The sequence below is a fragment of the Protopterus annectens genome, chromosome 10.part0 (genome assembly GCF_019279795.1).
Source record: "Protopterus annectens isolate FY-2018-M chromosome 10.part0, PAN1.0, whole genome shotgun sequence".
Classification (NCBI taxonomy): Eukaryota; Metazoa; Chordata; order Ceratodontiformes; family Protopteridae; genus Protopterus; species Protopterus annectens.
Genome location: NC_056744.1, coordinates 337,017,337 through 337,044,762, shown reverse-complemented (window position 1 = coordinate 337,044,762; position 27,426 = coordinate 337,017,337). Strand labels below are relative to the sequence as shown.

At 38.1% G+C, this 27,426-nt stretch overlaps 1 protein-coding gene across 2 annotated transcripts in view; it reads left to right on the top strand.

Annotated features, from left to right (window-relative positions):
* DARS2 (aspartyl-tRNA synthetase 2, mitochondrial) overlaps positions 1-27,426 on the top strand; it is a 1,354,455-nt gene that overhangs the window by 695,863 nt on the left and 631,166 nt on the right. For both annotated transcript variants that reach the window (XM_044085228.1, XM_044085227.1), the window contains one exon: positions 2,798-2,950. In XM_044085228.1, coding sequence (XP_043941163.1) covers positions 2,798-2,950 — 153 coding nt within the window. The remainder of the gene's footprint in view (positions 1-2,797; positions 2,951-27,426) is intronic.

The following is a 27,426-nucleotide window of genomic DNA, read 5'->3' as shown; positions in this document are numbered from 1 at the left end:
GGAAGCAAGGTATTATTTACAGCGGTAAAGGGTACCTAGCTTTTTGTGAACTTTAGAGATGGTTAGGGATATATATTTGTTGAATCTTAGTTGTTGGTCAATTGTAATCCCAAGTAATTTGGCCTCTGGGACTAGGGAAATTATTGGCTGAGAGTATAGAGAAATTAGTTAGGTCATTATTTTTTGTTTGGTGGAACAGAATAAATTGGGATTTTTTGGGGGGTTCAGTATTAGTTGAGATTTGGTTGGCCAGTTTTCAATCTGTGTGAAGAATTTCTGTGCATTTTTTTGGAGGCACTGGATATTAGATGCCAAGCAGATTAGAGTTTTGTCATCAGCATATTGTACTATTTCAGCATTTATGGTTGCTAGGTGAAGTTGATTTGTAGAAATATTAAAGAGAATGGGCCAAAATAGAGCCCTGACTTACGCCAAGTGTGACTGGGAGTGGGAGGGGTAGGGAGTCATGTCATTTGACTGACTGAAGGCGGTTGTCTAGGTAACTTTTGAACCAGAGCAGGGTGGGGTTGTCCATGTTGAGCTCAGAGAAGGAGGTTAGACGTTTATTGTGGGAAACTATCAAATGCTTTGGATAAATCTAGTAAGATGGTGGAGGCTAGTTTACCTTAGTTTCTGTGTGTGTTGACAGTGTTGGTGAAATGGATTAGGGCAGTGATGGTGCTATGGGATGGCTGGAAACCATATTGAGTTTTGGATAGTAAGTTATTGGTGAGAAGGTGGGTGAGGAGCTGGTGATGGACACATTTTTCTAAAATCTTAGATAGGGGTGGCAGGATGACTATGCGCCGGTACTTTGAGAGGTCTGTGGAGGGGCCTCCTTTGTAAAGGTGAATGATGTATGATGTTTTCCACAAGGAAGGGGCAGTGTGTTCACTAATGGATCTGTTTATCAGTAATGAAACAGGGTAAGCCATGGCCTTGGCTGCAGTTTGAAGGTGTTCAGCTGGGAGATTGTTGGCAGCGAGAGTGGTGGGTTTAAGTTTGGATAGGGGGTTTTGGATAGTCAATGGTGCTACTGGTTTTAGTGAGAAGGGGGTGCTGTTAATTGGGCCTTTGGGGGATTGTGGGAGGTCAGTGAGAGCTGTATTGTAAATAAGTTTAAGTATGGAGGACGTGAAATGGTTGTTAAAATTGGAAGCTATGTGTAGGTTTGATCCTTCTATATTGGGTGGGGGTGTGGATGTTCTACTGAGCTGGAGGATGTTGTTCACTGCTGCTCAGATTTTTGTGGGTTGGAGCTATGTTTCATTTGTAGGGAGATGTAGTGAATCTGTTTGTCATGCTTAATTTTTTTTTTTCCCTTATTGCGGAGTTCAAGGAAGGCTTATCTTGTCGTGGGTGTTCTTAGTTGGCAATAGGTATTCTAGGCCTTATCCCTTTCTTTGAGTAAGGATCTAGTGGATTTCTGTAGCCGGGGGGCTGGGTCACTATGGGTCCTGATTATTCGAGGTGGGGCTAGATGGTCTAGGATGTTAAGAAATGTGGTGTTAAAGTATTCAACTGCCTGGTCTAGTGGAAGGGTTTTTATGGGGGACCAGCTGCAGTACTTCAAGGCGTCCAGGAATTGGTTAGTGGGGACGGTTTTTTGGGAGCAGGTGAAAAGTAGAGAAGGAGAGTTATTGGTTTTAAGTTTTTTTCGAAGTATGTAAGTGGGGTTGTGGTCAGTTAGAGAGCTGGACAGAGTTCCGCATTGATGGGCAGTATTGGGAAGATTAGTGAGGATCCAGTCTAATGTGTATTCCTTTTTTGAGGTTCTGTCAATTCGGGTGGGTGTAAGAATGAGTTGGGTGAAGCTGTATAGGTTAAGGTGGTTGGTTGGTGAGGGAGAGTGGATGGTGCTCCAGTCAATATTGACATTGTCTGGCAAATATAGTTTCTTGGGGAAGGGAGTGGGAAGCCCGGTGGAGTATTGTCTCGAGTGGAAAGGTTATTGCCTGGGGGAATGTAGATGCCTAGTAAGTTCAGATGCTTGTGCTGATTAATAAAAAGTGCTTAGTTGCATTCATAGATGCTTGTGTTGATTAGTATAGTAATAGGGACAAGATTGAAAAATGTATGACATAGACATTTGGCAGTTGTTTTGTGTAAAAGATGTGAAACACAGTAAGTGGTTGATCAAGTTGGATGTCAGTAAAAACAGGCATACTTAAGTGGGCCAGTTTGCAATTATTTCTAGGTATTATGATTCTAAACAACAGATACAGTTACGTTTGTATGTATATGCAGTTGTATTTGTATATATGTTTGTGTATGTGTGTGTGTGTGTTACCCCACTGTATTATTGTCATCCCCAACCACTAAGAGTTGAATAGCATTATATCAGTATACAGAATAAAAACAAAAAGCAGATTTTTTGCAGGTAGATATGGCCCTCTGCACCCACCATATTGGGCTTGCAACCCCCCACAACACTAAATATAATATATTTGTAATTCCCACTAGTCTTTGATCTTCCTTTCTTGGAGTTGCCTGTTTTGACAAAATAGTGATTTGGTAAAATAAAACATCAGATCACTGAAACATGCAACTGGGGCACCTAATGAAACTGTCTTAAAATCACCCACCCCACAAAACTGTATAGTACATATATTTATTTACATATGTAGCTATAGATGGGTACTCCTGTAATATGCTTTGAAACAGAATGATTTTCTGTCCTGAATTTAAATATAGTAAATAATTGAAGAAAAATACAAAGATTTAACTATGTAGAAGGAGAACTGAATTGGTTCTTATGATAGAGTGCCTTAACTTTTATACCTTATACTCCAAACAGGAGATTACATTGGCTGTTTTGCGACCTGATGGCACCTGGAAATCTTCTCTCGGCAAATTCCTAAGTGATGAACTACGAGTGAATGTCTGCACTAAGGCCAAAGCAAACGCAGGAGATGTATTGGTATTTGCTTCAGGAGAGCACAAGAAAGTGGTAAGGAAAGTTCATTTTATACATACATTTTTGAAATGAGGCACATGGCTGATTCATCCTGTCTTTTGTGATATTGTTATGAACTTTACAGTCATTCATTAGCAGTTTGGTTTGCTGTTATAGGTTACAGCTGTCTACTGCACAGGTAGTAGTTTATTCAGTCAACTTCACCTTTACTCATTTCATAGCCAGAGAAGCTTAGAAAAAACATGGGACCCATTCTGGAGTATACACAGGATGCAGTTGACTAAACCCCTTACGACTAAATGTCACAAAAAGGGGCTTTGAACAAGAAAACAAAAACCTTACTAAAACCTGGAGGAGGTGGGCCGGAGTCAGTAGCACCCACATTGAATAGACTGTCATACCTTGGAGACAATACCAGACAAAATCTTTGATAAGGGCATAATGAAGTTCGGTTGAAATGTAATCTGGCGACTTGTGGGCTGGAATGTAGCCTGTAGATCCATAGAGGCTGGAAATAAAATTTTAAAAATGGCTTAAAAGTTCAATGGTTCTTCTAGTTTTTCTCAAAAAAGGATGCTGGAGCTTGATTTGCATGTGGTTCAGTCATTTTATTTAAGAAGGCAAATGACAACTCTTTGAAATTATGGTGCGTCAGACATCGGTATTTAACACAAAGAGATTGGGGGCATGTGTGGGCAAAAGCCCAAACCCTTGGGCTTATCCATGAGTAAGGAGGACCTGAGGGGCTGGACATTTACAATATAATCCCTGTTCATCAATAAGTCCAGCGATTTTAGCCTCAAGATATTATCTTAATAAGGAAGTGTGTTATGTATTTTTAAGAAAAGAAAGTAAGCTTGGCTTAAGAGAATACTTGTTACATGAAGAAAGATCTTTTAATTATCTTGGTGCCAGAAATCACTGGACCTATGATGGGCAGGCTTTAGATTGTAAAAGTCCAGCCACTCAGGTTACTGGTGGGAGAAAGAGGGCTGGTTGGTGACAAATTTAGCACTTTTATTGTAGCATTATTCTAGTTTTATTTTTGGAGAGATGTAAAGACTGGTTTAGATAGGGCAGCATAAAGTATGGAATGGAAAAGATAAGCTGATACTATGTTTTTTCTGGCTGTATTTTTAAGGAAAGGTTTGGACATTTAGAGTAAACCAAGGTTTAGTGATTTTATTAATTGTTTTAGCATGTGGTGATCAAATTTCATATCATTTATTATAACTCAAGTACTTTTGTCTGGGATAGTAATTATAATGTAATATTATTACTTACAGTGATGATAAAGGATTGTTTTAGATCAGCAGAGGGTTTTAGGGTGAAAAGCGTTAATTTTGTTTTGTTGGGGTTTTTGGAGCCACTATTCAGTGGCTGAGAAAGATTCTTGAGTGAGTGATTGCAGTTTTATATGGGTTGGGCCAAACAGATATTGAGGGAGTCATCTGCATATTGTACTAAGGTAGTACATTTAGTGGCTGTCTGGTGAGTATTTGTAACAATGTTGAAATAGAAGGGGGTCTAAGATTGATCTCTGGAGGATTGCTGTAGAAATTTGCTGAAAAGGAGAGTTAGTCTTCCTGACATTTTATGACCTGTTCCCTTTTAAATGGGATAATATGGAACCAGGATACACCTGAGTGAGGCAGAGAAAGGAAGAAGAGTTCTGTAAAGAGATTTTGGAGTGACAGTGTTGAATGCTTTAGACAGGTCTAAAAAGATAGTTGAGACATTACCTTTAATTTCATTATTCATTGTATTGGTGAAATTGAGAAGGGCAGTTACTGTACTGTTTTATGGCCAGAAACCATGCTGAGTCATTGTGATAAGGTTTGCCTGTAACCTGTTTTAAGAGTTGCATTTGTATACATTTTTAAGAATTTTGGAAAGAGGGAAAAGGGTAGCAGCGGGCTGGTAGTTGAGAGGTCTGTAGAGGTTCTGATTTTGTGTAAGGGTATTAAAAAAGGCTCTCTTAAATTTTAAACCAAGATTATAAAGCGTTTACTGTTAAGATTAAAGTGGTACTACACTATTCAGGTAGTCTGTACCTTTATTCAATGAAGACATTGAAACAGTTCTGCTGTTATGACATTCTTTTACTGCATCCGAAGTTGACATCTAGTTTAACAATGAAAGGTTAATACATCAAACGTACTTCAGCTTAGAATAATCAAAGTCTCTCATACAAAAGAAAAAGTCCCAATCTTTATAGTGTCTTTTCTGCCTGCATCAGCAGTTTTGGAAATTTGCCAGAATATGTCTTTCCTCTTAAGCTGGTCTGCAGATAGTTTGTTTTGTTTTCTATATCTTAAACATTCTGTGCTGAAGAATAATTCCTTTTGTCCTTGATTTATATTACATATATTGACGAGACACAGCTGCATACAAGAGTTCATCTTGACCTGTTTGTAGATAATAAATTTCACAAGCTGCACAGTTTATGAGAGATAAAATACTTTACTTTAGATTCTTATTAACAATGGATGCCAAGCTATATGTTTTTGCCAACTCAGATAACTGTATGCACTATACACACTGAAATGCAGAACATTTATTTTACATTTTCAGAAAAAATATACTGAAAACCATTTTAACATGTTTGTTACTCTCGCAATTCCCTCTTTTCATTTAAAAAGCTGAGAATGACTATTTTCCACTTAAGTTGTACCACATGGAAACCTTTCCCAATTTATCTAGGTTAACCATCATGATTTGTTGGATTTTATGTTTTTCGCAAATGACAACTTAGGTAGCAATTCCAGATAGTTAATATGACTATAACGCCTAACACTACTAATACAGGACGTATCAACCAATTTAACAGATTTTTCCCTGATTTTGACCAACCAGTAAAGATGTCCCACCAGTTGTGAGCAGTGTCTTTTTTGGTCTTTTCAGCCAAACTAAATAGTTTATTTTTTGCAATGATGCTTAATGCCTCATAATACAGAATAATTTTACAGTAATATAACCTTTCCACGTAAGTGGTATTAATCTGATTTCATCTGTTTCAGACTTGGCATTTGCCGTGAGTCTGCAAACAAAACACAAAACATGAAGTCACTTAATGAATTTCAACTGATCTCTGTGAACAAGAATCATTTTGCTTTTTTTCTTTCCTCTAACTTTGTACACTAGAGGTCCTAACTGAGCAGTTATTTCAAAAGGTCCTTGCCAATTACTATCTCATGGACCATCTGTCTGGAACATCTTGATTAATACCTGTGTCCCAGAGGGAAGGTTTTCTTCTGGCATAACAGGATCCTTTGACCGTAATTTGAATGCTTGCATTTCTGATAAACTTTGACACAATTCAGAAATATCCTTTAACCGTTGTTGATGCTGTACAATTTCTAATAATGGTCTGGTTTTACTAACAGTAGGATCGAATGGCAGTTGTACAGGCATTTTTTTACCTGTCATGACTTCAGAAGGTGATATCCCTCCCTGTTTTACTGTGAAGAGTTGCTCTAACACTCAGCAAGATTCCAGGTAAACGTTTTACCCAGTTTGTTTTTTTTCCAAGCAGGCTTTCTTAAGGCATTCCTTAAGAGTCCTTTTCATTCTTTTAACAATCACATTAAACTGGGAATGGTAAGGAACATGAAATCATTGCTGGATACCCAGCAAATCATACAAAGCTTTCATCAGTTTACTGACAAATTGTTGCCCATTATCGAATTCGATAACTCGTGGCCATCCCCAATGACAAAAAAAGTTTTTTTGGTTTTGTAGGAATTGTGAAAAAACATCAACTACCACTAGACTAGAAGATACCTGTACCCACCTTTAGCTAGGGGTAATGGACCTGCAAAGTCAATTTGGATGGCATACCAAGGTCCATCCGCTGGAGATACCCTTAGTAACTGTGTTTTTTCAATTGAGCATTAACCTGCAAACATATTAAGCATTCATCATGCACTAAATCACAGATTTTCTTTAACTGTGAATGCCTGTACTTGTTCTTTACAAAGGGCCGTAACTTTTGTGTCCCCAAATGTCCCAATACCTGATTATTAAACTTCACTAACTGTTATGCCTGTTTGTACGATATATAAGGAAGACTAGAACTGTCTTCAAAACATTTTGCATAGTATTGCCCTGGACTTTCTCCTACAAGAGTACAGTTTTCTAACTCTTTCTGCAGTCCAAACTTAGTTTGGAACTGCAGCAAATCATGCTGCAAATTCTGAGCTGAAAATGTCTGTATGGCATGTACTGCAGTGGTTTTATCTGGTACACTAGAAAGGTTTTTGTAGGATACAATTGTATTCCTCCCTTGGCTGCCTTTTTTTGCCATCTGATCAGCATTGTTATTCAACTGAAAAATTTCATTTGTAGCTTTTTGATGAGCTTTTACCTTTAAGATACTGTAGCAACCCACAAGGGACTGACTATGAACCAAATTCCAAATAGTCTGTAACACAGAAGCATGCTTGAGTGGTTTGCCCATATTATCAACAAACCCTCTCCTTGCCCATGTAGACATATGCAACCGCAGAGAATTATCTATGTATGCACTGACTGAAAAAATATTGACAGGTGGAAAATGCTGTCACACATAAAGAACTGCTTCCAGTTCAGCTTGTTGAGCAGACATCTCCCAGTAACTGTGTCAGAGTCGGCTTTCCCATAGAAGGGTTTTCTGGTACTACTGCAATTCCAGTCCGATATTGTCCATTATCCCAAAATCGAGCACCGTCAACAAAGACGGATGGCCTGTCTTCCTGAAAATCAGGAGACAGAATGGGCTTCTCTGGATATGAAATGTGCCTAATGCATTTGTGTCATTTTCCTTCATATCCCATGAACTTAGACAAGTAATACTTATCTCCTGACTTTATTGTAACTTGCTTGACACTAAATAATGCCAACCATTCTGCAAACATTGCTTGACTGACGTTAGTAATCAGTTTATTTAGCTGAGTCTCATTTACCAAAGCCTGTATGGCATAATGTGGTGTCTGTACTATAATGTCTTTGGAAAAAGCTGTTAGGTATTCATTTTTGTTTTAAACTCCAGTAAATGGCCAAAAGTTGCTGAATGCACGGGTGATATCCCCTCTCAACATGAGTCATCTTTCTACTGAAAAATGTAATGGGGCGTAAAGTCTTTTTTATTCTAGAATCAGAGCCCTGGGGCCACTCCTGTAGAAGCACAACAGAGTGTGTGTTGGGTCCAGCTGCTGCCTGTAACACAAAGGGACGTGTTAGACTTAGAGCTACTGATTTTGTAGCCTTGGTCAATGCTGCCTTTAAATCACAAAAAGCCGTATTTTCCTTTGGTCCCCTCTGCAGAATGAGTAATTCTTTCTGGCTAGAAAGCATGTCATACAGAACAACTGCCATGCTGGCATAATTTTCTATGAATTCCTGATTACAAGTCATAATACCTAGACATTTGTGCAAATCTGGAATGGTAACCTGTTTATCCAGTTGAAAAATTCCCTGCACCCTCTCCGAACAAGGAGTATACCCGGAAGGATGTAAAATAGTACCTAGAAATTTTACTTAGGATAACATGAATTGTACCTTTTCACTTTTAACCTTAAACCCTGCTTCCTGCAGTGTTTGAAGGACCTGTATTACTTTACCCAAATGCTGTTCTTTTGTTTCAGACTGTATTAGTATGTCATCAATGTAATGCAGAACAGAATCATCAGATTCTAGACTTTGTAGTATTCATCCAACTATATGATGCAGAGCTGTTTGCTGCTGATAATTAGGATTTACTGGACCCTCAGGAACAAAGTCAGGAGGGACAGTTGTATCCGGTGTGCTAACAGTATTACTTTGTACATTGACACTAGGTGTCACACCATCCCTTTGCTGTACTGGGTATACTAACCGTTGAGTGTTTGCTGTATATAGGGGATGTTGCTGTAGTCCCCTATTACCCTCTGTATTATTGTGAAGTGTACTACTGTGTTTGCACTTCTGACTGCATTACCTGTTTCTGTTGTGGTACAAGTGGCTTATCAACATTTTTCACGGTAAGAAACTTGCCCTTTGCCTCTTGTTCCTGGCACCATCTGCCATAATATTTACAATAATTTTTAGTGTGACCTACCTGTTTACATTAATAACAAATAGGCTGTCTCTTTGGAGGACCCTCTATAGATTGAGTAACTTGAGAAGTTAACTGAGTGGCTGGGGGAGCTTGAAGCTGCCTGTTGTTGCCCCTGTATAACTTGCCCTTGACATGATTGTCCTGCTACCTGCTGTGGGACTTGCTGTCCCTAATTAATCCATCTCCCACGCCCCGTTACCCTTACTTCACTAACAATGGATGCAGAACAGGGAGTGTAAATCTTTTGTTTATGAATAGCATTATTTTTACACATAGTGCGTTCTCGCAGCAATTTATCTACTAACTCTGAGTGTATTTGAAAATTCCTCATGAATAAGTTTGATATCCCCTGGGACACCTTTCAAATGGTCCAAAAAGGAGCGCATAGCAGCTTTTTGAAAATTGTTATCTTTCAAATCTTTTTCATCACTGCCATTAACTAGCATATATGCCAGCTGGTAGTGTTCAGCCTGTTCTACCAAGGAATCACAGACTGTCATTTGAAACTGATCTAAAAGTGTTGAAGTGAGAGATTGCCCCCTAGTGTATGCTAACAATACTGCTGTCATTCTTAGGTGTTTAGTTTATATTGGATACTGCTTTTGCTGAATATAAGCCATAAAATGCTGAGTGGTAAAATTCCAGAAACGAGTAAGTGTATCATTCCATACAGGGCCTACACTTTTACGAACCCAAGCTTTAAATGTAATCATGTTATTAAAAATACCCTTTTGTTCATCCCACTTAGGGAGAGTTTCTAACATCCTAGACTGATGATAAACTTCAGCAGAAAAACCTGCTGAGGCTATGATAAGACTGGTAACAGCAGTTTCCAGTGCTTTAGATTGATATCTTTCTAACAAGGCTTGAAATCGTAAAAGATCTTGATTAGCTAAATCTGCTGCTCTAGTAGCTTCAGTTTCCTTTGTGTCTAATTGAGCTCATAATGTGTTTATCTCCTCTCTTGCAACAATTACGTCATGCTGCATGTCAGCCAGTTGCTTGCCATATGTTTCTTGCAAACGGACAATTTTATCCATTAACCCTTTATCATACCAGTAGCTTTACTGCCTTGTTGAATAACAGTTTGTGTAAATGTCGTAATTTCAGTCTGTGAGACTTTCAAAAACTGAGAAAATTCCTTTGTACATTCAGCTATATTCAGCAGTGTCAGCATGCGTTTTACCAGACACATTCCATTTATCACAGTAAGTCTGAAAGTGACCCATGAGGTCAAGATCTTGCTGGTTGCTAACTTTAGCAATCCAATCTTTAAACTCCTGCAAATCAGACTGTAAAGTACAAACTTTGACATCTGCATCACTCTCTAATAAATCTTTTGCAACAGGATATATAAAAACAGGAACCATCGTCTGTGCTTCAAGCATTACTTTATTCTGGTTGTGTTCCAGGTTTTGTACAATACGTTTATGACAAGGCATGCAAAAAGCAACATTTAAATCATTGCAAATAGCACTTTTCTGTACATTTATTTATTTATTTATTTATATCACATTTGTTAACCGGGTTAGTCCAACTGGGTAAGAAATTACCCATTTTCAGTGGAGACCCGAGGGGAAAAGCCCCGACCAAAACATACAAATACATACAAATAAAGACAAGTTAATAATAAAAAGAGCAAAACAACTTATGGATACAATGGATAAGAAAAATAAATATAATGCAAACAGCACTACATAGATATATACAAGGTCAGAAGAAGGAAAGTGCAAAAGAAGATGGGAGTAGAGGAGGAATGAAGTGATGTAGAGGGGGGAAAAAAAGAGCAGTAGGATAAAGTAAATATATAAAGAGGGAGGGTATAGAAAGAAGAGCAGTAGGATAAAGTAAATATATAAAGAGGGAGGGTATAGAAAGAAGAGCAGTAGGATAAAGTAAATATATAAAGAGGGAGGGTATAGAAAGAAGAGCAGTAGGATAAAGTAATGTATATAAATAGGGAGGGTATAGAAAGAAGAGCATATTGGATAAAGTAAATGATATAAAGAGGGAGGATATAGAAAGAAGAGCAGTAGGATAAAGTAAATTATATAAAGAGGGAGGGTATAGAAAAGAGCAGTAGGATAAAGTAAATATATAAAGAGGGAGGGTATAGAAAGAAGAGCAGTAGGATAAAGTAACTTATATGAAGAGGGAAGGTATAGAAAGAAGAGCAATAGGATAAAGTAAATATATAAAGAGGGAGGGTATAGAAAGAAGAGCAGTAGGATAAAGTAAATTATATAAAGAGGGAGGGTATATAAAAGAGCAGTAGGATAAAGTAAATTATATAAAGATGGAGGGTATAGAAAGAAGAGCAGTAGGATAAAGTAAATTATATAAATAGGGAGGATATAGAAAGAAGAGCAGATTGGATAAAGTAAATATATAGAGGGAGGTTATAGAAAGAAGAGCAGTAGGATAAAGTAAATTATATAAAGGGGGAGGGTATAGAAAGAAGAGCAGTAGGATAAAGTAAATTACATAAAGAGGGAGGGTATAGAAAGAAGAGCAGCAGGATAAAGTAAATTATATAAAGCCTCTAACAAGCAGTAGGATAAAGTAAATATTTAAAGAGGGAGGGTATAGAAAGAAGAGCAGTAGGATAAAGTAAATATATAAAGAGGGAGGGTATAGAAAGAAGAGCAGTAGGATAAAGTAATGTATATAAAGAGGGAGGGTACAGAAAGAAGAGCAGATTGGATAAAGTAAATGATATAAAGAGGGAGGGTATAGAAAGAAGAGTAGTAGGACAAAGTAACTTGTATGAAGAGGGAAGGTATAGAAAGAAGAGCAATAGGATAAAGTAAATATATAAAGAGGGAGGGTATAGAAAGAAGAGCAGTAGGATCAAGTAAATTATATAAAGAGGGAGGGTATAGAAAGAAGAGCAGTAGGATAAAGTAAATATATAAAGAGGGAGGGTATAGAAAGAAGTGCAGTAGGATAAAGTAAATTACATAAAGAGGGAGGGTATAGAAAGAAGAGCAGTAGGATAAAGTAAATTACATAAAGAGGGAGGGTATAGAAAGAAGAGCAGTAGGATAAAGTAAATATATAAAGAGGGAGGGTATAGAAAGAAGAGCAATAGGATAAAGTAAATATATAAAGAGGGAGGGTATAAAAAGAAGAGCAGTAGGATAAAGTAAATTATATAAAGAGGGAGGGTATAGAAAAGAGCAGTAGAATAAAGTAAATTATATAAAGAGGGAGGGTATAGAAAGAAGAGCAGTAGGATAAAGTAAATTATATAAGGAGGGAGGGTATAGAAAGAAGAGCAGTAGGATAAAGTAAATATATAAAGAGGGAGGGTATAGAAAGAAGTGTAGTAGGATAAAGTAAATTACATAAAGAGGGAGGGTATAGAAAGAAGAGCAGTAGGATAAAGTAAATTACATAAAGAGGGAGGGTATAGAAAGAAGAGCAGTAGGATAAAGTAAATTATATAAAGAGGGGGTTATAGAAAGAAGAGCAATAGGATAAAGTAAATATATAAAGAGGGAGGGTATAGAAAGAAGAGCAGCAGGATAAAGTAAATATATATAGAGGGAGGGTATAGAAAGAAGAGCAGTAGGATAAAGTAATGTTATATAAAGAGGGAGGGTATAGAAAGAAGAGCAGATTGGATAAAGTAAATGATATAAAGAGGGAGGGTATAGAAGAATACCAGTAGGATAAACTAAATTATATAAAGAGGGAGGGTATAGAAAGAATAGCAGTAGGATAAAGTAAATTATATAAAGAGGGAGGGTATATTGAGAAGAGCAGTAGGATAAAGTAAATTACATAAAGAGGGAGGGTATAGAGAGAAGAGCAGTAGGATAAAGTAAATTACATAAAGAGGGAGGGTATAGAAAGAAGAGCAGTAGGATAAAGTAAATTACATAAAGAGGGAGGGTATAGAAAGAAGAGCAGTAGGATAAAGTAAATATATAAAGAGGGAGGGTATAGAAAGAAGAGCAGTAGGATAAAGTAAATTGTATAAAGAGGGAGGGTATAGAATGAGAAGCAGTAGGATAAAGTAAATTACATAAAGAGGAAGGGTATAGAAAGAAGAGAAGTAGGATAAAGTAAATATATAAAGAGGAAGGGTATAGAAAGAAGAGCAGTAGGATAAAGTAAATTGCATAAAGAGGGAGGGTATATAAAGAAGAGCAGTAGGATAAAGTAAATTACATAAAGAGGGAGGGTGTAGAAAGACGAGCAGTAAGATAAAGTAAATATATAAAGAGGGAGTGTATAGAAAGAAGAGCAGTAGGATAAAGTAAATTATATAAAGAGGGGGTTATAGAAAGAAAAGCAGTAGGCTAAAGTAAATTATATAAAGAGGGAGGGTATAGAAAGAAGAGCCATAGGATAAAGTAAATATATAAAGAGGGAGGGTATAGAAAGAAGAGCAGTAGGATAAAGTAAATATATAAAGAGGGAGGATATAGAAAGAAGAGCAGTAGGATAAAGTAAATTATATAAAGAGGGAGGGAACAGAAAGAAGAGCAGTGGGATAAAGTAAAATACATAAAGAGGGAGGGTATAGAAAGGAGAGCAGTAGGATAAAGTAAATTATATAAAGAAGGAGGGTATAGAAACAAGAGCAGTAGGCTAAAGTAAATATATAAAGAGGGAGGGTATAGAAAGAAGAGCAGTAGGATAAAGTAAATTATAGAAAGAAGAGTAGATTGGATAAAGTAAATATATAAAGAGGGAGGGTATAAAAAGAAGAGCAGTAGGATAAAGTAAATTATATAAAGAGGGAGGGTATAGAAAGAAGAGCAGTAGGATAAAGTAAATTATATAAAGAGAGGGAGGGTACAGAAAAAAGAGCTGTAGGATAAAGTAAATTATATAAAGAGGGAGGGTATAGAAAGAAGAGCAGTAGGATAAAATCAATTATATAAAGAGGGAGGGTATAGAAAGAAGAGCAGTAGGATAAAGTAAATTATATAAAGAGGGAGGGTATAGAAAGAAGAGCAGTAGGATAAAGTAAATATATAAAGCGGGAGGGTATATAAAGAAGAGCAGTAGGATAAAGTAAATATATAAAGAGGGAGGGTATAGAAAGAAGAGCAATAGGATAAAGTAAATATATAAAGAGGGAGGGTATAGAAAGAAGAGCAGTAGGATAACGTAAATTACATAAAGAGCTTGGGTATAGAAAGAAGAGCATTATGAAAAAGAAGATGTATAAAGAGGGTGGGTATAGAAAGAAGAGCAGTAGGATAAAGTAAATTATATAAAGAGGGAGGGTATAGAAAGAAGAGCAGATTGGATAAAGTAAATATAGAGAGAGGGTATAGAAAGAAGGGCAGTAGGATAAAGTAAATTATATAAAGAGGGAGGATAGAGAAAAGAGAGCAGTAGAATAAAGTAAAGTATAAAGAGGGAGGGTATAGAAAGAAGAGCAGTAGGATAAAGTAAATTGCATAAAGAGGGAGGGTATAGAAAGAAGAGCAGTAGGATAAAGTAAATTACATAAATAGGGAGGGTATAGAAAGAAGAGCAGTAGGATAAAGTAAATATATAAAGAGGGAGGGTATAGAAAGAAGAGCAGTAGGATAAAGTAAATATATAAAGAGGGAGGGTATAGAAAGAAGAGCAGTAGGAAAAAGTAAATATATAAAGAGGGAGGGTATAGAAAGAAGAGCAGTGGGATAAAGTAAAATACATAAAGAGGGAGGGTATAGAAAGGAGAGCAGTAGGATAAAGTAAATTATATAAAGAAGGAGGGTATAGAAACAAGAGCAGTAGGATAAAGTAAATATATAAAGAGGGAGGGTATAGAAAGAAGAGCAGTAGGATAAAGTAAATTATAGAAAGAAGAGTAGATTGGATAAAGTAAATATATAAAGAGGGAGGGTATAAAAAGAAGAGCAGTAGGATAAAGTAAATTATATAAAGAGGGAGGGTATAGAAAGAAGAGCAGTAGGATAAAGTAAATTATATAAAGAGAGGGAGGGTACAGAAAAAAGAGCTGTAGGATAAAGTAAATTATATAAAGAGGGAGGGTATAGAAAGAAGAGCAGTAGGATAAAATCAATTATATAAAGAGGGAGGGTATAGAAAGAAGAGCAGTAGGATAAAGTAAATTATATAAAGAGGGAGGGTATAGAAAGAAGAGCAGTAGGATAAAGTAAATATATAAAGCGGGAGGGTATATAAAGAAGAGCAGTAGGATAAAGTAAATATATAAAGAGGGAGGGTATAGAAAGAAGAGCAGTAGGATAAAGTAAATATATAAAGAGGGAGGGTATAGAAAGAAGAGCAGTAGGATAACGTAAATTACATAAAGAGCTTGGGTATAGAAAGAAGAGCATTATGAAAAAGAAGATGTATAAAGAGGGTGGGTATAGAAAGAAGAGCAGTAGGATAAAGTAAATTATATAAAGAGGGAGGGTATAGAAAGAAGAGCAGATTGGATAAAGTAAATATATAGAGGGAGGTTATAGAAAGAAGAGCAGTAGGATAAAGTAAATTATATAAAGAGGGAGGGTATAGAAAGAAGAGCAGTAGGATAAAGTAAATTATAAAAAGAGGGAGGGTATAGAAAGAAGAGCAGTAGGATAAAGTAAATTGCATAAAGAGGGAGGGTATAGAAAGAAGAGCAGTAGGATAAAGTAAATTACATAAAGAGGGAGGGTATAGAAAGAAGAGCAGTAGGATAAAGTAAATATATAAAGAGGGAGGGTATAGAAAGAAGAGCAGTAGGATAAAGTAAATATATAAAGAGGGAGGGTATAGAAAGAAGAGCAGTAGGATAAAATTAATTATATAAAGAGGGAGGGTGTAGAAAGAAGAGCGGTAGGATAAAGTAAATATATAAAGAGGGAGGGTATAGAAAGAAGAGCAGTAGGATAAAGTAAATATATAAAGAGGGAGGGTATAGAAAGAAGAGCCGTAGGATAAAGTAAATATATAAAGAGGGAGGGTATAGAAAGAAGAGCAGTAGGATAAAGTAAATATATAAAGAGGGAGGGTATAGAAAGAAGAGCAGAAGGATAAAGTAAATATATAAAGAGGGAAGGTATAGAATGAAGAGCAGTAGGATAAAGTAAATTATATAAAGAGCAAGGGTACAGAAAGAAGAGCAGTAGGATAAAGTAAATTATATAAAGAGGGGGGGGTATAGGAAGAAAAGCAGTAGGCTAAAGTAAATGATATAAAGAGGGAGGGTATAGAAAGAAGAGCCGTAGGATAAAGTAAATATATAAAGATGGAGGGTATAGAAAGAAGGAGCAGTAGGATAAAGTAAATTATATAAAGAGGGAGGGTATAGAAAGAAGAGCAGTAGGATAAAGTAAATATATAAAGAGGGAGGGTATAGAAAGAAGAGCAGTAGGATAAAGTAAATTATATAAAGAGGGAGGGTATAGAAAAAAGAGCAGATTGGATAAAGTAAGATAAGAAAGAGGAAAAAGGTCTTAATGATAAGTCTAGTGAAGAAATGGGAATATGGAAAGGGAGGAGTTAAGTAGGATGGTTACAGGTACATATAGGTTGTTAGGAGGTACAAAATAAGGTCATGTTTTAAGTTAGGAAGAGATGTACGACTTCTAATATGGAGTGGAAGATTATTCCAAATAAGGGAGATGGAGTATTTATGAAGTATTTTACCTTTGTTAATATTGGGTTTATAGACTTGTAGAGTTTATCAGAGCTGCCAGGGATCGGGGAGGGGTGTACCAGGAGATCAGGTTGGACAGAGATGGACAGTCAGAGTTAGAATTAAGAATTCGGAAAGCTTGGATCAACTGACATTTGGTCAGAAGGTGTGGGAATTCGAGCCAAAGTAGTTTTTTCAGAGCAGAACAGTGATGGGATTTATAGGGGCTGTTGGTGACAAATCTAGCAATGTTTTTATAAGCAGGTTATATTGTAAATTGGAAAATAGAGGGGAGCCATAGAGGAGGGCGGGGAGGAGATGGGATTGGGCTAGCAGTAGTTTAGAGTTGGAGGTCAGGAATTTGCTGATGTTCATCGTGCATACAGCTGCAGTCATAACAGATGGGTTATCCTGCCGTCAGGCGGGTCCTCGGTCGGCCGAATTCCAAAGTCTAGGTCCGGCGTCGGTTGTCGTCGCTTCTTCCCTGACGTCAGTGCGGCAGGGGTATAAAAGAGGCAGCTGACGCCATTTTCTTCAGTCTTTCTTACCGCGCGGTGCCCGAAGCAGAAGCAGTTCGCAAGTGCCGTCGGCCAGCTCCTGAGATTTACGAAAGTATTTCAGCTGAAGTCTTCTTGAAAGCTAAATACCCCGTTGGGGAAACTTTTCTTGCCTCAGACCGATGTCAGACAAAGTTAATAATTGCATTTCTTGTGGGAAGCAAATACCGCATAAGGATTTCCACTCTTTCTGTATACCTTGCTTAGGCCCAGACCACGACGTCTTGGCCTGCCGTTTCTGTGCTGGATTCAATAAACGCACTATTAAGCGTCAGACGGAGTTCGCCCTTCACTTTTTCGGCAAAAAATGTAATTATATTATGTCGTCGGATACTTTGACTCCAGTTTTGAGCAAAAAACGCAAAGATAAGGACCGACATACAAGGTCCGCACCACCTACTGAAACCACGCTAAGGCTGACTACTGGTTCTCCGGTACTCAGCGAGGCGTCTACGCGGCCCCTGACTACCGATGACAATGCATTACCGGTGTCTTCATTACCCGAGGTCGCAGGCTCCTAGGCCCCCATTCCTACTACAGATCCCGATGCCACTCCTGGCGGGGAAACTCAGAATTTAGACAGGCCTGCCATTTCTCAAGGGGTCTTCAGGCCTTCCTCCTTCTCTATTAAAGCCTTCACTAAATCTAAAGCAGCCATGAAAACCAAAAAACAGGTTCCTCAGACCCCCCTCTCAAGATACCATGCCTAAAAAACAGATGCTTAAAATGGCTGAGGATTTGATTACTCTTATTCGGGGTTCTCAAGCCCCCTCTGACAAAAGGCCCAGATTAGAGGAAGACTACCCTTCCTCAGATCAAGCTTCTCTTACTTCAGAGCTATCTGAGGACCAGGATTATGCCTATTCTCCATTCGAAGACTCTGATGCAGAGGAGTCTATTCCCTCGGTCTCCCCCCCGAGGACTTCTCTTTTGGGGAAACCCTGCATACATTGAGGGAACACTTTCATTGGGAAGGCCAAGATTACTCAGACTCCAGGAAAAGGCTCAGGGAATTTCTTCTGCTCCCCCAGCATAGGCCTCTGGCTATCCCTCCTGTTTTAGATATATTGGATGATGTGTACACAGAAGCCAGCCTTAATCCAGATTCTTTGCCTCCAGCTCCTGTTAAACCAGACAGGTATTACCGGGTTCCTGATTCCCACCAGTTCCAATATAAAAGCCATACTGCTGACCCAGAAACAATTTCACAGGGTCCCAAGGGAATTAAGGCCTCTACTGCTAAAAACCCATTACCGTCAGAGAGAGATTCCAGAGCTTTAGAAAGGTGGGGGAAAAAGGTGTACACCTCAGCCACTTTAACCATGAGGGCATTAAACTGTCAGTTCCGTATGTTAAAGTATCAACAGTTTTTGATATCTCAGCTGAAAAGCAAGCTGACACAACCAGAACAACCAGATTTAAAAGAGTTGCAGGATTTGTTGCATGGTGCAGAGCAAGTGGGTAAACATACCTTGCAGTGTGGTTTTGATGCTTTAGAGGCCTCATGTAGAGTTGCTGTTACGGGATCTGTTATACGTAGGCATGCTTGGCTCAGAGAGCAAACTTTACCAGATCATGTCAAAGCTAAATTATTAGATGCACCTCTTCAAAAAGATGTATTGTTTGGTGTTAAAGCTGAGGAGGTGCTAAAGAAAATGGAGGAAAAAGCGAAATCAATGCAAACAGTGAAAGATTTCCTGCAGGTACAGCCTCCACGTTTCAGCAGAAACTGGCCTTCAAAAAATTGGTCCTTTCCAGCCACGGACAGACCTCAAAGGGGCAGATACAGGCGCCCAAGGGGTAGAGGGCAACCTCAAGGATCTTTCAGAGCCAGCCAGTGGCAAGCACCAACCCCAAGAGGTGCAGAAGATAGATCACAGTCTTTTAGAAAACAGACACAATGACTTCCCCTTACACCTACCAAGCAAAGCTTTAATGGCAGCACCTTTGGGCGGAAAACTGACATTATTCTCAAAAAATTGTCATATTGTTACAAAAGACAAATGGAGTCTGGACATTATAGACAGAGGCTACAGGTTCCACTTTCACACCCTTCCAAAAATGAGAAGCATGCCAAACCTACCACAAAATCAAAGGGCAGAGGCACAAAAACAAGTTTCAGCTCTCATGGACATGAAAGCAATTCAAGAGGTACCTGCAAAAGAACAAGGTCAAGGGTTTTATTCCAGACTATTCCTGGTACCAAGGAAAGACAAAGATTGGAGACCTATCTTAGACCTATCCATCCTAAAAACATATCTACAGGTGCCAAAATTCAAGATGCTCACATTACAGCAGCTTCTTCCCATGCTGGGCAAGGAGTCTTGGCTGGTAACATTGGACCTCAAGGAGGCATACCTGCATGTCCCTGTCAGACAAGATTGCAGAAGATACCTCAGATTTCTTGCAGGTTTAACCCATTACCAATTCTCTGCATTGTCCTTTGGCTTATCTACTGCGCCCAGTGTTTACGAAATGCCTGGCATCAGTAATCGCCTTCTGCAGACTACAAGGGATACAAATCTACCCATATCTGGACGACTGCCTGATCCAAGTGGACAGCAAGGACATACTACTGCAGCACCTGGCGTTTGTAATAAAACTGTTGAACTTCCTGGGATACACAGTCAACAAAAAGAAATCAAAACTAATACCCTCTCAACAAATAATTTTCCTTGGTGCCAGCTTGGATACAACCACCCTGATGGCCTACCTCACGCCAGACAAGCAAGGGCAACTGTCTCAATACTTCAGAAAAATGGCAACTTACACCAGGCTAACTGCAAGGAAAGTCCTGCAGGCTATGGGATTCATGGCATCTTGCATCCTATTAATCCCATGTGCAAAGCTGCATATGAGGAAACTTCAATGGTACCTGAAAAACTTATGGTCTCAACACAGCCACAGCTTGGAAGCAATTATACCACTCATTCCATGCCTTCAAAAGGAATTTTTGTGGTGGACTCAAGCTTGCCAGAGAAACACAGGTCTTCCTTTCTGTGTACCTCAAGCAACTCAAATCATCACAACAGACTCCTCAGACTATGCCTGGGGAGCACACATGACAGATCAGTGCATTCAGGGAAAATGGACCCGAAAAGAGAAGCACCTTCACATCAACCAAAAGGAAATGCTAGCCGTGCAAAATACTGTTATGACCTTCAAAGACCCTACTGCATCCAGGCCAGCTATTGATAAGGACAGACAACACCACAGTGATGTGGTACATAAACAAACCGGGGGGGACTCATTCATACCCCCTGTGCAGGCAAGCCATGACCCTATGGAACACAGCACTGGAATTGCAAATTCAACTACAGGCACAATTCCTGCCAGGGAAGGAAAACACACTGGCAGACAACCTAAGTAGAAATATGACAGATCCACACGAATGGAAGTTGCATCCTCAAGTTTTCACAAAGATAACTCCGGCATGAGGACAGCCAGACATAGATCTCTTTACTACCCACGGAAATTGCCAGTTGAAAAAATTTTGTTCAAGGACCTATCATCCACAGGCCTGGAAAGTGGACGCACTTTCCTTCAATTGGGCAACATTGACAGTCTATGCCTTCCCGCCTCTTCCTCTGCTGCCCAAAGGTCTATTAAAAGCCGGAGCAGAGAGGCCGAAAATGATTCTCATTGCTCCAGACTGGCCAAGACAACACTGGTATCCGCTCCTGAAGAGCCTGACACATTCCCCACCATGGATCCTACCTGTAGTCCCTCTTTTGTTGTCCCAGCACAACTACAAAACCCTTCACAGCCATCTCAAAACTCTAAATCTAGCTGCATGGAGAATTCCTTGATTTCCCAACAGTTTCTCCTCTCCAAGGAGGTGCAGGATGTCATCTTGGAGGCCAGAAGACCCTCTACTAGAAAGGCCTACTCCGCCAAATGGAAACAATTTTGTGCCTGGAATCAAGAAAAGGGACAGAATCCTTGGGTAATAAATATACCTCAAACTTTACAGTACCTAGCTGAGATGTTAAACAATGGACTTTCCTTCTCCTCCATCAAGATCCACGCTTCAGCCATTTCTGCACAATACAGCACAGATCCTCCTTTATTCTCTCACCCTCTCTTAAGGCAGTTCCTCAGAGGGGCAAAGAATATAAAACCCCCAAGGAAACCACCAGTCCCTGCTTGGGACCGCAACCCAGATTGGAAAAGCTGACCCTTCCTCCCTTCGAGCCAGCTTCTTCAGCAGAGTTACAGTACTTGTCATGGAAAACAGCCTTTCTTCTGGCTATCACCTCAGCATGCAGGGTTTCGGAGCTACAGGCCCTCATGGCTGTGTAACCATTCATTTTCCATCAGGACAGAGTTTCCTTACGAACCAACCCTACCTTTATGCCAGAGGTAGTATCCAGTGTAGCTTTGAATCAGACTATCCACTTACCTACCTTTTATCCTAATCCACAAAACAAAGGGGAAAGACTACTACATTCCTTGGACATTCACAGACAACTTTGTTACTATTTGGACAGAACAAAGCCATTTAGGAAATCTGAGCAACTTTTTGTGTCCTATGCAGCAGGTGCTCAGGGAAAGGCTATTTCCAAACAGACAATTTCAAAATGGATAGCCCACTGCATACGCTTTTGTTACTCATTTCATGGAAAATCTGTGCTTGCATGCATCAGATCCCACTCCACCAGAGCCGCAGCTACCTCTGCAGCCTTCCTCAGGGGGGTCCCTACCAAAGACATTTTGGAAGCAGCCACCTGGAGCTGTGCACACTTTCTCCAAGCACTATCACCTCCCACTATACTCAAAATCTAGAGCGGGCTTTGCCACAGCAGTCCTGCAGGGCATCCTAGCCCCTCCTAGTTCCACTTAGTGCCTACCACCTTTACTTAGCTTTGGGATTCTACCCATCTGTTATGACTGCAGCTGTATGCACGATGAACATAATACAGTTTTGTACCTACCATAAATGTAGATGTTCGAGTGCTCATACAGCTGCAGTCCAGGTTTCCCTCTCTCCATCCCCTCTTAGGACAGGCCTTACGACAAACACTTTTCATATAACCTTTTTGGGGTATTCTTTTATGGTTTATTTGCTTGCAACTACTGTTTTTGATTTATCAACATTGCATCTTTGCATAACATTATGTTTGCCTTCCTTCTGGGGGCACCTGACATCTGGGGCAAGAAAAACTGAAGAAAATGACGTTGGCTGCCTCTTTTATACCCCTGCCGCACTGACGTCAGGGAAGAAGCGACGACAACCAACGCTGGACCTAGACTTTGGAATTCGGCCGACCGAGTACCCGCCTGACGGCAGGATTACCCATCTGTTATGACTGCAGCTGTATGAGCACTCGAACATCTACATTTATGGTAGGTACAAAACTGTACTTTTCTATATAACATGCCCAGTTTTTGGTGTGTTTTCTTTATAGAATGAATTATGTGGAGGTCTAGTTTGAGTTGGTCATCAATGATGACACCTAGGAGTTTAGTGTGTAAATCTGGTGATATGATGGTGCCATTTAGTGAGGATAAGAGAAAGGTGGATTTGTGATGGGCAAGAGCTTTAGGTAGGAATAGTAAGATCATAGTTTTAGAGGGGTTCAGGATAAGTTGATTGTTGGAGAGCCACTTCTCAACAGAGTGAAATGAAGACTGGGTGATATGGTGGAGGTTATTAATAGAGTCAGAAATGGAAATCAAAGGATGTCCACTCTCTCCACTATTATTTACTTTAATAATGGAGCCTTGGGCTAATCTGATCAGAAACAGTACTGATATAAAGGGATTTGAAATAGATGAAAATACAACATCTAAAATTCAACTTTTTGCAGATGATGTTCTAATTACATCAGCAGGATCTAATTCTTCTATGCAGTCCTTATTTGATAAAATGATGAATTTTAAAAATATTTCTGGTTTAATATTCAATGAAGAAAAAACTAAAATACTACCTATATATGCACGAAAAAATGTTCTCATTAGTGATTTTAGTAAATATATACCCAATTCAGGTCAGATAACTTATCTAGGTATAATATTATCTAAAGATATCAAATCTATTATACATAATAATTATAATATCTGTCTTCTTAATATACAAAATCTTTTCAATACCTGGAATAATATGTTTTTTACTATGGAAGAGAGGCTTACAATTATTAAAATGATAATATTCCCCAAGATATTATACTTAATACAATCAATAATACTCCCACCTACAAAAATAATTATCAAGAAATTGAATACACTAATGTTAAATTTCCTTTGGGCACCTAATAGACCTAAGATTGCATTAAAGAAACATACTAATAGCTGGTCTCAAGGGGGCATTTCTTTTCCAGACTTTAACTTATATACTATCTCTTCTATTATAAAAGTTATTACTTTGTTAATAGATCAGTCATATGTTGCAAAATGGAAAGATTACTGGGAACTAATTAGTGTTCACTTCATGAAAATCTCTTTAATACATAAAAGTATGATTGTAAATAACTCCATGCTATGGTTACTAAAAGAATTTTGTACTTCACCTATTACACTAAAATATATAGTTAGTTATCCATTAAACATTATTATTAGTTATCGTAATTTTATATTCATGCATCCTAAGTATAAGGAATGGAATTTTATTATATTCCCTGTAATGTATACACGAGGTATGCTTTTGTCATCCACTTCTGAAAGAACTCATTTAGTCACAGACAATGATCTAAAGTACTGGTATCAGTTGCTATCTGATAATAAAGTTAAAAATTTAGACTTCTTAAAAGAAGAATTTGATCTGAGAGAAGCTTGTTGGTTAGAAATTCAGACCTTTAGACAACATCTCATTAATAAAATTGATTTAATGTCTATAACAGTTAAAGAATCTATTCCAACACTGATTGATTACTTGATATTAAATTTACAACATAAAGTTTCTGATAAAGGTAAGCTTTCATACATACATAAAATTATTAGAGAAGAAACTTATTACAATGTAGATACCTATTGGAATTATTTCATTTCCATTAATGGTGAATTACCAAATCAACAAGACAAACAATATATATTGGAATCTGCCTATAAAACTACTTCTCCATTATCTGGAGACTTTTTACTTGGAAAATTTTACATAGATCCTTTTATACACCTTTGATGATGAATAAAATAAATAATAAAGACAATCTATGTAAAAGATGTAATGTAGAAATTAATGCTGATTGGGCACATATGTTTTATGACTGTATAAAATTGAAAGAATATTGGAAGTCAATCAATGATTTTTTGCTGGCTCTTTTTACAGATAATTTTATTATTTCTAAATCTCTTATATTATTCAACACTCCTGTACCTCAAAGTGTTAAAAAGGTTAAGCTTCCCTTGTTATGGTCTATTCTAGCAGTGGCTAGAAAAATAATAACCAGAAATTGGATTTCAGATACACCTCCTTCGTTTAATGAATTTAAAAATGTTATGACTGTAGTGTGCCATATGGAATTGATGACAATAAAATCAAGAACTACTAGAAAAACATCTTATTATATTATATGGGATACTTTACAAAATTTTTAAAAAAAAATCTTAACTTCAATAGCATGGTATTTTAGTTTAATTAATTGATTTGATTGTAGTGGATGTCTTTGTAAATACTTTGGTTATTTTATTGAATGTTATAACCATTTCTATTTTAATTACTTGTATAAAATTGTTATGATATTTACTTTGTATGTTAAAAACAATAAACTTGTTTTAAAAAAAAAGAAATGGAAATCAAAGTTGAATCATCTGCATACTGTATGATAGGGGAGAGATTGTTGGCAGTGTGTATGCCATTGGTGAAGAGGTTGAAAAGGAGGGGGCCAAGAATTGAACCTTGAGGAACACCGGTTTGAACTAGCAGAAAGAGTGAGAAGGAATTTTGCCATTTAACTGCTTGTAAGCGACTGGACAGGTAACTAAAGAACCAATTTAGAGTGGGGGTAGATATGTTCAGCTGAGAAAGTTTTTGAAGTTGAAGCTTGTGAGAAACAGTGTCAAAAGCCTTTGACAGATCTAAGAAAAGGCAAGACACAAATTTATTGTTGCCTCTGGCCTCAGCTACTATATGAGAAAAGGATAAAAGTGTTGTGTTAGTACTGTATTTGGGCCTAAAACCATGCTGGGTATTGGTTAAAAGATTGTTTTGAGTAAGGTAGGAAAGCAGTTGAGAATGAATGCACTTCTAGAATTTTGGAGAGGGGAGAAAGAATAGCAATGGGATGGAAGTTAGATGGTTCTGTGGAGTTTCCACCCTTATGTAGTGGGATAGTATAGTATTCCTTCCAAATAGAGGGAAAAATAGATTCTTGGATTGAGAGGTTTATTAGAATCGAGACAGGAAGAGCCACAGAGTTAGCAGCAATTCTTAGGAATTGGGAAGGTAGGTTATCAGGGGTGGGGGAACAAGATTTGAGTTTACTAAGGAGAGTTTTAATATAACTAACAGATACAGGTTTGAGCAAGAAGGGGTCAGAGAGGTTAGAGGAGTCAGATTGGGGGTATGGAGAAAAAGTGGGTGTGGTGATAGAAGTGAAAATACTGGAAGTGGAATTAGAGGTGGGGTTGGGAATACTAGAGTTGTGAGGTACAAGTTTAGAAATGGTATCAGTAAAGTAGTGATTAAAATGAATGGTGGTATCAGAGGGAGATTGATTGAGAAAAGAATTGTGGATTGAGGGTGAGCCAGGGTTGAGAAGAGTTTTTATGGATGACCAGAACTTCTGGGGGTTAGTAGGTTTCAGAGATTGATCAGAGAGGTAAAATTTTCTTCTGTCCTGGTTGACTCTTTTTTTTGTAAGGTTTCTAAGTTCCACTTAAGATTGACACTTCTGCTTTATGTACATCTACATATGATTTAGACCTATCAACAGTAAAAGATTTAGCGCACTTCTTGGCATTTTCATGAATTGCATTCACTGTTAAAAGAAAAACAGAAGAAAATATTTACCACAAATGTTCAGGTCAAAGTGGCCAGTCTTGACACGGAGATCAGTTGTGGGAGAATTCTCTGCTGTCTTTCACTAGATGCTGGTGAGACAAATTTTCTACAGTAGAAAATCGAACCCCGTATATCACCAACTGTCTGATGGAGAATTTCTGTACTGCGCTGCAGTGTTTGTCCCCCAGTCAATGGACAACGTTTTAGAAGAGATGAATCGATTCTAAAAAGGTCTGCGCAGGAATGTCGTACTGTGAGATGCACCTCTTCAGGTCACCCCCCCCCCCCCAGTTGTTTGCACTGGACTGGTCTCGCCACTGTTAAGATGTTAAAGTGGTACAACACTATTCAGGTAGTCTGTACCTTTATTCAGTGAAGACATTGAAACAGTTCTGCTGTTATGACATTCTTTTACTGCATACGAAGTTTACATCTAGTTTAACAATGAAAAATACATCAAACGTACTTCAGCTTAGAATAATCAAAGTCTCTCATACAAAAGAAAAAGTCCCAGTCTTTATAGTGTCTTTTCTGCCTGCATCAGCAGTTTTAGAAATTTGCCAGAATAATATGTCTTTCCTGTCAAGGTGGTCTGTTGACAGTTTTTTTCCATATCTTAAACATTCTGTTCCTGAAGAATAACTCCTTTCATCCTTGGCCTATCTTATGTATCATATTGATGAGAGACAGCTGCATACAAGAGTTCATCTTGACCTGCTTGTAGATAATAAATTTCACAAGCTGCACAGTTTATAAGAGAGAAAATATTTTACTTCCGGTTCTTATTAACAGTGAATGCCAAGCTATATGTTTTTGCCAAGTCAGTTAACTACGTGCACTATACACACAAATGCAGAACATTTATTTTACAGTTTCAGAAAAAATCCAGTGAAATCCATTTTAACCTGTTCGTTACTCTCACATTTACATCTGCAGTAGCTAAGAGAATGGTAAAGGTGTTACCAAACTATTTAGGCATGAATCAATATGACTGTGTGGGAGGCAGAAATTTGTCAGCATTAATAAAATAATGGTGATACTAAGGGAAACCGTGTGTGAGAAAACTTTGCTGCTGGTGGGTCTAGGTCTTGATGTAGAGAGAGTATTCAGAATAGTCGGCTGGGATTTTTTGAGTAGGTCAGTGGCATCATTTGCATTTGTGGTAGAATAAGGTAAATAAGGAGGATCTATGAAAGGTTGTAGGCAAGAATTAAGGTGTGAGAGCTTCTCTCTGTCAAGCTGTGTTTCAGCAGTGAAACCAGGCAGGGATGTCCTCCTTCCCCTTTGTATTTACTTTATATTTAGTGCAATTACCAAAGAAAATAAGGAAGATGGCTGCAC